The 13,859-nt window shown below is 41.1% G+C and overlaps 1 protein-coding gene across 1 annotated transcript; it reads right to left on the reverse strand.

The window, feature by feature from the left end:
- Nucleotides 1-403: 403 nt before the first annotated feature.
- On the reverse strand, nucleotides 404-13,672 carry mlec (malectin). The gene is made up of 6 exons (XM_086111955.1): nucleotides 13,499-13,672; nucleotides 12,924-13,172; nucleotides 10,658-10,836; nucleotides 8,273-8,449; nucleotides 6,869-6,926; nucleotides 404-5,842 (listed from the first exon to the last, which is right to left on the reverse strand). Exons 2-6 carry the CDS (start codon nucleotides 13,132-13,134, stop codon nucleotides 5,598-5,600), a joined length of 870 nt encoding a protein of 289 aa, XP_085968081.1. The 5' UTR covers nucleotides 13,135-13,172; nucleotides 13,499-13,672; the 3' UTR covers nucleotides 404-5,597.
- Between the last annotated feature and the right edge of the window lie 187 nt (nucleotides 13,673-13,859).

A 13,859-nucleotide genomic window follows, 5' to 3' on the forward strand; every position in this document is an offset into this window, starting at 1 on the left:
AAATTATATAAATATATATACCCATGAGCATTTTCATTCTGTGCTTTTTTTTTTTTTAATACACAGAAGAGCTGATATCATAAGCAAAGTCATGAAAGCGCTGGCCCACTTTATTGGGGCTTCATTGGTCTTTGTGCAGCTGCTTGTTCAGTCTGCCGTCACCTTTTCTAGCGTGCGCAGTAAAGAGACATTTTCAGTTGTTGGGGCAGGAGAAGACACCTGGACAAACAAAAGCATGTGGAACTTAGTAGTGACCAGGTCCTTGGGAAACTTCTTTAAAAACAGATGAGGGGGGATTTATGGAATTTAAAACAAGGGGAAAAAAATGTCAGAACCAGGATTATCAACGCACCCGGATTTCACTTTTAACTTGATGACAGGGTGGAAAAACAGAAGCGACTAGTCTGATAAAATAGCACATTTATTAAAAAGAGACAGCATTTATCAGCATTTTGTCACTTTGCATGGATCACATGTGACCAAGTGTCGAGAGACTTGAGCACATTTCTCAGTCTGTCTGCTGCTGCCTTCAGGCCTTGCAGGAGAGTTTGTTAATCCAAAACATGTATATGGCATACGGTCGGATCATCCACGGGCCATCTCACGCACTCGCCATCGAGGTGGGTGACAGACGTTTGGGATGTCTGGACGGTGGAGACGTTTGCTGAGGTTTTGCTCTGTAAATTTGTCTCTGTTTCAACAAATTCACCTCACGTGTACTGTACAGTTGATTCGTAAATAACAGAGGAGTGGGGGGCGGGGGCAGGCTGGGCATTCGGCGAAATGGGGTACAGTATATCACAAAATAAACAGACAAACAATGCCCCCTTAATTACAGAACAATTTCAAAGATTGTGATTTGAGGAGGGTGAAAAGATTTCAACATGGCTGGGGTTGACTTCCCTGATTTATTGGATGCTTCATAAGGTAAGCAAAGAATCAGAAAGCTAGGACCCCTGTGTTTAAGAAGATTGCGGATGGAGTGAAGACAAGTCTTTGGTTCTCATATGGAAAGACACAGAGTGGATCTTCATTCCCCTCCGGTGCTTTTATGAGCGCGATGAACTAACAATACCGGGGCCAATGTCTAAAAATAAAATCGGTGCCGGGCTTATGTTTGACGGAAGTCTCCCACGTTCCACATAATTGCTCGTGGAACAAATGGACCAAGTACAAATGAAATGCTGCTGACCGATGAAGCTTCCTTCACTCCAGCAAGAGCTGTTTGCGTGGAGTGATAACTCAGCACAAGAGGAAAAAAAGGCTCATGATGGTAAAGCACAATGTATTCGATAATTCAAGGCAACGACAATGACACACAAGGCAGTGCAAAAAGTTCACACCAATCAAATGTTAAAACTATTCCAAGCAAAAAGACATCCTGAGGCAACATTTCACACACTAAATCCAAACGCAGAACAACATATCTCCAGATCAGCCCCACTCAGATTTAAATTACAACATGATCAAATGGAAGAACCACACATTTTCAGAGAAGCTCATTTATAGGTTTTCATGACAACCATTTCTTTTGTCTGTCAGTTCAATTTTGTTGTTGTCTCATACTTTGTCCCAACAGCTGTTCCTCTCCTAAAGAAACGTCACGTGTCTCTTAAAGAGAAAGCCAAAACAAAAACAAACAAATAAAGCCCCAACGTCTCAGTTCGAACTGAGAAGCGAGGAGCGAACCGTTGAACGAAAATGTGTGATTTCTACCATATATAAACACGTGACCACTGTCATCAGCAAATGTTCAGAGTTCAATTTTGAATGATGTTTTTGCACCCTTTCGGACAGGGGAAGAAGATGCTCACATCTTGCAACAAAGGAAAGAAAATGGCACCACATTATTCTGTGTTCTACTATCAGTCAACGAAAAAAAATGAGGAGGAGCAAGGAAGGATCCACAGCACATAAATTTGTAATTGGGTTGGATGCAGGGGGCATTGACATGTTAAGACTTATCAATTGAACATGGAAAAAAAATGCAATGCATTTTTAACGAGAGGGTTGAGAACACATTTCTTAGAAAATTGTTTGGTCTTGTGCAAGGGCCAAGACTGTATGTAACACAAAGAGGACTCTGGGAATGAGGTCATGGGCAACAAAGTAGTTGCAGAGATTTAAAAAAAAAAAGTTTAGTCAACAACCACAAATTGCTGAACTAAACCTTAAAGTTCTCATTGGTATGAAAAAAGGAAAGATAAAAGTAGGCCGGATGTTTTTTTTAAGACAAGAGGGTTTTTTTTTTAAAAAGGCTGCTGGGAATTCAAAAGGACATGGAGTAAACATTTGTTTGGAACCACCAGTGATGTTGTGCTTTCTTCTTGTCAATGGAAAGCACTCATGAGCCATTTCATGGATAGAAGACGGGCGCAATGACGGCCACGGGCTACTTGTGGGAACTCCGTGCCGTTATCAGACAACAAAACTGCATGTTTAACAAACCAAGTCGCAACAGTGAACAAATAATTGCAAGGGAATGCAGACTCCCTCTGGTTTTGCCACAAACTTAGATAAAGTGAGGTCTGATGATGAAAGTATTTTTTTTTTTTAGCTACTACCTAGTTCAAAACGTGCAACAATTTCAAATGACACTCATTGGTGAACTCAAAAGCTGGCAAACTAAGGAAAAGACAAGAACGGAGAAATGCAAAGATTGATGTCTTTGCAAGGTGTGGATTTTGAAACAGAGCCATCCTAATCACCTGACTGCTGCTGAGGAGACTCGTGAGGTCTCCAGCTCATGCAAAGTTGTTTGAACATTTACATGTACTGTAGTCCATAACCTTGATATCCAGCATAATGTCCATGTACATACACTACACACTTCAGCACACTAGGAGAATGACCGAGCGCACAGGTCGAATGACTGCCTTACAATAGCAACATTTTTCCCCCCACTACTGATGACACTTTTGGCCTGACCAGTCAAAACCCAAGGTGTCCTTTGCAGCAAATTATAGACCTATCTCAAACCTTTCCTTCTTAACCAAGGTTGTCAAGAAAGTGAGTTCATCAATTCTGCAACTTCTTAAACTCAGACGGACTTAATTACAATCAGGTTACTGACCTCATCGCAGAACGCAAACAGCTCTTATTAAAGTACTAAATGTTATGAGATTGAACAGTGACGGAGGGAAGGTGTCGGTGCTAATTGTATTGGTGCAGCATTTGATAAAATATATCATAATAGACTGTTGAACTGGTTAGAAACTTGAAAGGGTTTAAATGGAACAGTCCTAAAATGGTCCAGGTACCCCCTTAAGGAGTTACTTGGTGACCACTGGAAGTTGTGAATCTGAATGTACATGACATGTGGCGTCCCTCAAGGGTCAGACCTTTGACCCCTTTTGTTCAGTCTGTAAATGTTACCTTTCGGTCAAATGCTTCACAACGTCAATGTTGGCTGTCATGTTTGTACAGATGACACACAGCTATATTTATTAATGTCCCCAAATGACAGCAGTTCAACATCGAGAGCAAATTAACAGCTGGTTGAAACAACATTTCCTTCAGCTAAACCAAAACAAAACAGATGTCATTGTTTTTGGTAATAAAGAAGAGGATTTCTCTTCGAAAACACTGCCTTTTGAAACCAAAGGCCAAGTCTGAAACCTTGGGTCACTGATAAGACTCAGACCTGACTTTCAACACTCATATCAAATAACATCACCAAAACAGCCTTTTTACCAGCTGAAACATATACCGGTATCCAGACTGAAGGGTTGCATCCTCTCAGCAGACTAAGCGAGACTTAACTATGCTTTTATCTTCAGTAGACGATTAGTTTAACGGTCTTCTGACTGTACCCCCTCAAAAGAGAATTATTCAGAAAGCTATAGCTTGGGTTCTGACCAGAAAAAGGAGAAGATATTAATCCAGTGCTACAGGCTTTAAAGGGGAAGTCAACCAGATAATGTTCCTTGCAGTAATATTTTTGATGCGGCTCTAACAGTCGAAACACGGCATTCTGATTAAGAGCAAAATCCACCGCTTTTTAGCCAACAAAGGGGGAGGTCATTTTGCCACTATCTGTTGATTGAAAATGACATCACAGTTGCTCAAGGCTCAGATAAGGACCAATCACTGCTCACCTTTTTTCTGAAGCCGAGGCGTGATCGGTCATTACCTGAGCAACTGTGATGTTATTTGCAGTTGACAGCTAGTGGCAAAATGGCCGACGCCTGAAATGGACAAAAACGGGTGGATTTTACTGCTTAACTCATATTCCACAAATGCAAGATTCATCAGAATGCCATGTTTAGACTAGCAGTGCTGCATAGAACCTATTATTGCAAAAACCTTTTTTGGGGTTGACTTCCCTTTAAGCTGGCTCCCAATCAGCTGTAGATTAGTTTTTAAAGTTCTGCTACTGGTCGACAAATCACTGAATGGTTTAGGTCCTGAATCCATTAAAGACATGCTGTCTGGCTCTGGCCCCACGATTGGCCTCATGAGGGTCTCGGGTGTGCAGGAGCCTATCCCAGCTGTCTTCACGTAGTATGCTGGGTACTCCCTGAAATGGTTGCCAAGCGATTAGAAAATAAATGGCTGGATTGATGTAAGGCTCTGAGATCTGCACACTTGGGTCAATTAGTGGAGCCCAGAGTTCAAAGTAAACAGGGTGAAGCAGCATGTACCTGTTATGCTGCACACAAATGGAATAAGATAATAAGATATCCTTTATTTGTCCCACACTGGGGAAATTTACAGTCTACAAGATACCCAACATAAGTGAGGTCAGTCCCAAGTGTAACTGCTTGCAAGGTCCTTTCAATGTTTAAATTTTTTTGTTGAAATTTATTTTGTTATTTTAGAAACCCACTCATTTCTTTACTTTAAAATGCCGAAACTTTTTTGTTCATGTATTTAAATGTTGTCAATGTACTTTCAGCATTTTCTGTAAGCTACTTTTGTTTTTCTCTCGTTTGGTTCTGAATGTCGTTAACTGTTGTTTTTGTAAATGCTTGTCTGGGCTGTGTCTGCTTGAGTGAAGTACATTGAGTTGCCTTATAAACAAAGCTGCCTAGTGAGAACAAAGCGTGTAGAAGCACATGGACTTTAAGATGGATATTAAATCTATTGAATATGAATGCACACAGGGCTTTCCATATCATGTGAGATTACGCCACACATACAATGGACTAATTCGACACAGAAAGGCAAGTAGCCAAAACGATGGCTATATTTCCACATAGTTCATCTTGTGGTTTATTCCGTATGGAGCCTGTTTCCAATACCACGTATGGCCAGATGATGAAGAGTGTGTCAGACAAAGTGTGGCTTTCCCCATGCTGCGTGCCAAATACTGAAAAGTTGGTACAGCGGCCCCCGGGGAAGAACGGTGAGCGTGTGTTTGCTGAGCTCAGACCTTTGAAGACTTCATCTGGAATAGGAAATGGATGAAGCATGTCGTTCAAAGTGGAGAGCAGAAGGTGGAAGGCAAACATTCACCCTGCTCGCCTTCTCTCTTGCCTCCTCCTGCACTTATTGTCCTCCATGGTCCAGATTTCCTCCGAGTCATGTGTATGATTTACCTCCTCGAAACGCCCGCATCCCACCCTCCCCTAACTTGTCGTGTCCGTCCAGTCATCTCACAGCCGACAGAGACAGAACAAAGTGGGGATGAAGACGCCAAACGCCACCAGGATGGGGAACATTAGGCTGCTGTTGTCGGCAGCGTAGGGGTTCGGCGTTCGGGGTCCCGACTGGACCCTGGGCTTAGAATCCGGCGGGAGCTTCTTCTTGCCTCCATCGTCCCCTCCCTCTCCATCTTCCTCTTCTTCCTCCTCTTCCTCGTGCTTCTCCAAGCCAGGGTGAGGCTGGAGTTTTGGTACATCTTTTCACAAGAAAAGGAGCGTCACAGAAAAATGAGATTCATTTTGTGGAAGTTTCAGTACTAGTTTTCCCGTTTGGGGGAATATAATACAAGTACACGTGAACAAAATTGTCGGTGACACTTTAAATGAAAGAAAAACAGATAGTGTTCAAAGAAAGAACTTCATAAAACATCCATTGAAAATTCATCTATGAAAATCAAGACATTGCATTGTCGGTCCCTTCAAAGTTGTCATGAATCAGGGGGACTTTTTAAAGGTTGACAAGCAGTCACTGTGCTGTTTGGTGATGTGGTGTGTACCACACTAAACATGGGCCAGGTGAAGCGAGTGAAAGCGTTGATTCAGGAGATTACAAACATAGACAAGAATGCTAAAGGCAGAGGCTATGAGACCTTCTCCAAGCAGCTTGACGTTCCTGCAGTTGCCCATATTTAGAACTTTGAAATAAATCCACGGGGCTGTCGCCAACCTTTATAGATGTGGCTACAGAAGAAAACTGATGACAAATTAAAAAGAAGGATAATACGAATGGTAACAAAACCCAGAAGAAACCTCCAATGAAATTAAAGGTGAACTCCAAGGTCAAGGATCTGATACTAATGTGTACGATTGCACCATCTGCTGTCATTTGAGTGAAAGTGGACTTCATAAGAGACAACCAAGGAAGATAGAGAGAGACTGGATTTTGACAAACTGCATGTTGACAAGCGACAAAGCCTCTGTGAGAATCTCCTCTGGGAAGACAGGACCAAATCGGAGCTTTTTGGCAAGGCACATCACCGTCGTTTTTGTCCAGGGCCGTTTCATGACCCCCCCCCCCCCCCCCAATATTCTGTTGTACTTTAATTCAAAAGCAATATCTGATTTTCATTGGCTAATTCTCATGACATTTAAATGTAGTCTTACTTTTGTCAGATTAAAGTTCTTTTTCTGTGACCACTGGGGTTCCAACAATTTTGTTCAAACGTGTACATTAAACAGCAAATGAATCATCTACAATAAGAATCTGAAAAAAAAACCCCTACCTTCTGGTGTTCCCTTCATTACATAGAGGGCGCAGACCTTTGGGTTATCATAATAGCCCTGAAATACAGAACAGATCCAACAAAGTCATCACACAAGAGGCAACGTATATTTTGCTTGAGAAATCACTTTTCTAGGTTTTTTTCAAATGACACATAGCTCCACAAATATGACATCTGTGTGGATGAAGGACAAAACGATCAGGACTTCAGAGCGCAAAACCTTGACTAATGTTACAGATGAAAGGTTGACCCACTTGTACAGTGGAACCAAATTCGATGAAAGTAATATGCAAATTTCCAAGAAGTCCTCCAGTTATCGGCACATGGGAAGACCAAAAGCTTTTTGTCACGCTGCCGTCCTGTGATCGACAGATACAAAGTCCTTCATTGGTTGGCCCACCATAAATCCTTTTGAAATCGAAGCCTCGGGCAAGCTGGACACCATTTGTCACTTGTTCTCAAACTTAAAGGCTGTCTCCTCAGCGCTAAAATTAGCCAAGTATGCATATGGCGCACAAGACATCTTTACTCTGATTGCAAGTCCGGCAGATAAAGAGCAAACTCACTCTTAAAGTTGTGCCGGTGTAATATTCATGCCAAAATGCAGCAAAAGTTCAAAACTTAAAGTGTGATAATTCTTCATCCTCACTGTCGCAGCAAGAAAAAAAGAGAACTGCGCGATGTGAACTCAGACAATCACCAAAGGCAAACCATTTTCCTTGGTCCTTGACACACAGCCTCTAAACCCTGTCAGCTCTTTTATGGCAACGGAGCCTTGCGTACTTCAAGTTCCAAGATTATGGAACTCTTCCAAGTGACCTAAAACAGCCTACATCACAGTCTTCTCATCTAAAAGCTCACTTATTGGGTTTAAAGTTTATCCCCCCCCCCGACAAACTGAATTATGTAACACTTGGCAAAGAAATAAAGTTCCATTATCATGTTGTTGTTATAATATAGTGGTACCTTGACTTATGAATACCCCACCTTCAGGGTTTTTAAATTATGGCCTGGTCTTTTTATTTGATTTTTTTCACTTTGCGTGATGAACAATCCTTTCGATACAGTGCTGTTCAAGTCAAGCCGGGAAATTTTTTTAATTATGTAATGCCCTCACATGTGGGCACAAACACACAAATTGATGAAATCAATCACACTCTTTAAAAGGATGAATTACACACATTCAGTAATTACACTTTATGAAACCAATCGATTTAAATTCACTTTAATTAGGTTTTTATACAACAGCGTTATTTTCTTTACCAAAAAAAAAAACTGCAGCTGGAACAGATTACTGGCATTTTAACTTACTTCAATTGGAAAAATTAAATAAACTGAAGTTATAAATCACAGTACCACTATATAAACTGCTTTGTCAAGTGTTTCTGGTCACATTGAACTCACCTTTACAAACTCCACCATGAGCTTCCCGTTAAATGTGGACACCTCTCCTTGCACACTCAGCTTGCCACGTCGTATGGAGAAGGCCACTATTTCATCGTGCGCTGTACTGTGACCCACTCGATCAAAGATATCCAGGTCCTTCACCACCACGTGGCCGTTTAGCCGAACATCAAATACCTGTTAAACCACGATGTGTGACTTGGGACATATTTTACATTGATTGAACATGAAACAATTCATGGCAATGGTCAACAACTTTTAATCGGAGAGGGCTTACTGTACCACAAAAAGGTATTTTGATGCTAATTAAAAACATGTCATTTTTTCTAGCATGTCAAGTTCGGGAGATATTTTCATTGTTTTTAAGTTTGAACTTTAAAAACTTTCACAATACAGATTTTAATGAACCAAAATAATCACCCAAACGTTTTTTTTTATTGCTGTAGTAACAAAACCTTCAACCAGATGGCTGATCAAGTAAACGAAAGGAAAAAACTAACAAATAAAAAACTACCACCATGTTTTTTTCTCGTTTTCCAAAAATACTGTAGAACAACTTTTAATCATGCTGTGTGGCTGATGAGAGAGTCTTTTCTCAACCAAGCGAGAGTGTGTCACACACTTTACCGGCTGCTAATCTGAACTGGGTTGCCAAATTTCTTTGCTTTTATTCTCGACACAGCATGTTCACCCCATATGGATACTCATTTACAATCATGTGTGAAGTTATTTCCATGAGGTTTTCAAAAATAAAACCTGAGTGAAAGAAAAAAAAAAAGAATATATATATATATATATATACACAGAATTTGATATTAACTGTTTAAAAATAAGCCTATGAGAATTTCAAAAGTAAAAATGTAGCAAATTAATTTGTAGATAAGTTCAGACGAGGTCACCCCAAAAATATCTGTTTAGCACAGTGGTTCTTAACCTGGGTTCAATCGAACGCCAAGGGTTCGGTGAGTCGGGTCTCAGGGGTTCGGAGGAGCCTCTGAGGTTAAGACACACCCGACTCAACATGTCAATTAGCTATGATACGCCCGCTGCAGATGATCACATTACATTGCTTGTCCAATCAGTGCTGCGGGAAATTTGCTTCACTCAGTAGTCGTGTGACTGTCGTGATAGTACGTCATGCACGGTCCATTTTCTGCACAATTAAAAAAAACGTATACTTGTGTCTAGAAATTGTATTTTTTTTTCAGTTTTTAATAAATGTGTTTTTTTTATGTCTTGAATTTGTAAAAAAACTGTTTTATTTTTCACTAATGAAGGGTTCGAAGAATGTGCATTTGAACTCGTTGGGTTCAGTACCTCCAACAAGGTTAAGAACCACTGGTTGAGCATCTCTATTTCAACCAGTAGGCCCACATGTGGGGGGGGAAAAAAAATCGAAGGTGGCAAGGGTTGTTTTGACATCTTTCATTTAACACTGAACCAATTCATCAGTGTAGAAGATTTTGGAAGCTAAAGTATATTTATTTTTATGTACTGTATTGCGTATAGTGTGGCAGCTACCGGATACAGTAATACATCAAAATGATTTCTCATGATTTGCCGGTGGGCCTTTCAAATGATGACTGATTGGATGAAAACAAGGAAATGAGAGATGAGAACAACGGTCTTCTGTTGTCGTGCCTTGTCACTAAGCGTGGAAGGTTAGAAGACGTGTCAAATGTTATTTTAGTCTGTGCTCCAAGCTGCTAAAAATTAATGGGTGTAGCATGGACGCCCGAAATGAATCAATACAGTATTCAGAATTGTTTGGTACTGTACCAGAAACCGCAATCGGAATTGTTCAAATTCAAAGAATGCCCAACCCGACGCTATGTTTTGTTCTCGGTCATTTGTACACCTGTCAGTGATCACTTAATGGAACGTAATGACGTGTATTTCATGCTAGAGTCGAGAATGTAACCAGTGGGTGAAACGAAAGGATAGTGTGATGGATGTAGGTTAAAAAGAGCACAGCTTAAGATTTTTAAAAAATGGCTGTTGGACATTCTTATTGACTGCTCACTTTAGAGATTGATCAGCCACATTGACTGGTGATCAAAAAAGTTTATTTAGAACCCTGGTTGTAATTTAGAGCTACTGTATGACGGAAATCCCACCTATTGCCGAATCGAACCCATTTTGCCTTGTGCTGACGACTGAAGATGACATCACAGAGCCTCATGACTTTGCTTGCAAATGTCACATGACCAAACCCAGGAAACAGGTGAATTGAGCCGTTTGGCACTGTGATGTCATTTTCAGTGAACAGAAAATGGCAGGTGAAGACAAAAAAACAAACCCCTATATAGTCCCAAAATACAACACTGCTAAATATATTACAATATTATCATTATTTATTGACCTGCGGGATGCCTTCATGATTACCTTTTGCTGTGACTGGGCAAAGTAAACTTCTGCATACTTCATTACGAGTATATAGTCGCCTTCCTCACGTATTGGGATGTCATATCCAAAAGTGTCTTCATTGTAGCGCTCTGTCTGGTACAGAACTTGATCTTCCGGACTGGAGCGAAGGATCGGCAAACGCATCCCATAGTCAGAGGCTACGAAGAAAAATAAAACCGTATTTGCACTCAGAAACGTTAATACATTGCTGCAGTCGATGGAGCACGTTGACAGTTTTGAATCTATAGAAGTGCCATACTACGTGTGTGCTCGCCCTGACCTTTCTGGACTTGCTTTAAACCCTTCTGTCTCAAATGACAAGCTAGAACAGAGTTTGCACCCTTTATTGTTGTGACCAGTGCTGAAGCACAAAAATGTTCTGCTAGCTGGGACAATTTGATCAGCACCCGCTTTTTTGCATACTTGACAGACACCGGAGAGGGAGGGGGGATGCAGGGGTTCATGTACTGTATTGCTGATTCCTCATTATTCTGTAGCTATTTGCAGAAGCTACACCATGTGGATGTTCCTTCTCTTACATTGGGCAACAGCTTGTACATGTGCGTCACTCTAAGCCACCATGACACTAGATTCACAACAAATTGATAATATTACCCTAGATTTACTGTTGATGATGCCTTTCATGGGAACCAAGGACGCTTACCATATGGAAAGTTACAATGTTTCCTATGTTTGCGGAGCAGTATGGCCACAGGCTTGTATACCTGCCAGGCTTCGTAGCAAGCAGCAACGTGGTGGAAGATTCAAGTAGCGGTCTGACTGGCGTGTGAGGTTGGTGCAGGGCAGAGTAGTAAACTCCTTAAGGTGACGCAGACAAAAGGTCTGGATTGCTACATGCAGTTAGCTACACGGAAGTTAACAACTGATAAGCTGGTAACGGCTCGCTGCTCAATTACTGTCGGGCGGAAACCCTGCATGTCAAACAATAGTTAATTTAATGTTTTCTCTGAAATCAATGCTTTTTGGCCTGATCCAATTTCATTCGTTATTTGTACTCAAGATTAACCAATTTTCAGGGTTGAAAATGGCTTGAGAACAACTATACTAACACTCCCGAATGCTCAAAATGTCTGTAGTGTTGTAGAATTCTGCCACTTCCTTCGGTCTGCAGAAACCATGTGGCCTAATTGCTGCCTATATTAAAAGTCTGCATGTTATTTAAACAACAAGTGAAAATAGTAAGATTAGATACATTTGAGTATGTTTGGTTCGTTAAATCCAATGAAATGATAGTAATTCTAGTTTTATTTATTAGCAGAGGGTGAAAAAAATATTTCATTTAGAAGAGTGACTGGATTCTCTCCGTTACATCCATCTGACTGACTCATAACGCATGTCAAGATGCTTATTGTCTCGGTTACGTAACGCTAATATTAAATTCACAAGCTAACAACATTTGTAGAAAAAAAAAAGACATATTTGAAAAGTTTCTTTGCAAGGGGAAACGGCCCAGTGAAGATTCAACACAGTAGCTTGTGCCCAAGAAGAAAAAGATGCATTTCACAGATAATACCAGGACACCTACTGGGAAGATGGATTTATCGCAACAAGTGATTCCCATTCAAAGCACCAATCCTGCTCTGCAAAATATGTGGCGAGTGGCTCTTAAATGAAGCCGAAATACAGACAAATTAAAGCTGAATGTCTGGAGTTAAAATAAAATAGTTTCATTTCAATTCCATTGTGCTGGTATTTAGAGCCATAAAATGAGAATATCTATGTACCTGACTAACACCTCATCAGTGAAGTGTGGTGGTAGTAATGCAATAGTTCAAAATCATATGTAGGGTTCATGTAATTTAATGTAAAGTAAAGCAGTTTTGTTCTTCTGTGCCTGTGTGCCAGCGACCTGTTGGAAGGCATAACAATCAAATGCTCTTCAACTAGATGCCAAAAAGTACACAAGTTACCTATGTATATCCGCTTTTTGTAACATCTTTGTTTAGTGGTGTGCCATGAGATTTTCATATTGTAAAATACGACTGCTTGGCTCAATTACTGAATGTGGTGGCTCAAATAATGAATGTGGTAAACACCAAGGTACCATCTGTGTTTTTTCGCTTCCAATACGGCAAAATACACGCCACGGTGTATTCGCTACACTCTATTATTGTTACGTTTTAACAATTTGTAGCTTTTGTTTTATTGCTTTATTTGCACTAGTTTGATTACCATAATACTGTGCATGTGGGGTCATGCTGATACGTTATTGCAGATGACTCACCTTTACCGAGTTTGCCTTCCAAAGGGTCCTTTTTGAAGTGAATACCGTGCACGTCTACGTGCGATTCCCCTCCTGCATTGACAGCCCAGATCACCCTTTCGGTCAAGCTGGGGGGGCCGCCGCCGCCGCCGTCCGCCCAACATTGCACAAACAGCACGGACAGCACCGTTGCAACCAGCCCGGCGAAGAGCTGCGCCGTGAGCCGCTGCATCGCCGCACACACTCCCGGTCTTCAATACGGGACAGGCACTGTCAAAGGGGCCACAGTTTCAGTCCATAACGTCCGAGATTAGCAGGTTTTCAAAGTGAGCTAGCAAGCCTGACGTGATGACATGCATGCAATATGATCGGAGTTGGCTAGCCAGGATGCTAGCAGTAGCAAGAAAGAACACACGACTGCAAAAACATTAACAATTATTAAAGACGTCGATAAATACGTTCATATCATTATTAAACATGCCAGTAATCTTATCGGAATAGCAACTAAGATTAATAGTCGCCAGTTATGATAGCTATCGTACCTGTCTAACCAGAAATACGTGGTCTACTACAGAAGGGGCTACCATGTGTCTTACCTTTTCCTCGGAAACGCGGAAATGTGATCAAAGTGAATGCCAAGCACTAGTGATATAGTCTCACTGGATACATACACTGACGGATAATTTCAGTGTTGAAAGCGTTCATATATTGACAGATGGTGGAGGTCTCAGTCTGGAACACTTGACGACTTTCATTCAAAGTGTGTGTATCTACACTGGCTGCTAGCGGCAGTGCAACGTAACCGGCAGGTGAGTGACATATATTTTGACCAATTGCATTTCACAGGCTGGCTCAACGACGCCCTTCACGGCTACGATCGAACATGAAACCCGAGGCATGTTTTCTAAATGTGCTATGCATATATGCTTTTGAAGTCACCCATATTTGTGTTTCAGA

Source organism: Hippocampus guttulatus, chromosome 5, assembly GCF_054856545.1.
Source record: "Hippocampus guttulatus isolate MCC_2025c chromosome 5, RoL_Hgut_1.0, whole genome shotgun sequence".
NCBI classification, from domain to species: Eukaryota; Metazoa; Chordata; class Actinopteri; order Syngnathiformes; family Syngnathidae; genus Hippocampus; species Hippocampus guttulatus.

Bases quoted from the DNA above. Each gene is read 5' to 3' on its own strand.
- mlec (XM_086111955.1), bottom strand. From the start codon at position 13,134: ATGCAGCGGCTCACGGCGCAGCTCTTCGCCGGGCTGGTTGCAACGGTG. The intron at 8,450-10,657 runs GTAATCATGAAG...GTGGTTTAACAG, and splicing joins TTGCCCAGTCACAGCAAAAG to GTATTTGATGTTCGGCTAAA. The intron at 6,927-8,272 runs GTGAGTTCAATG...TCTGTATTTCAG, and splicing joins TCATGGTGGAGTTTGTAAAG to GGCTATTATGATAACCCAAA.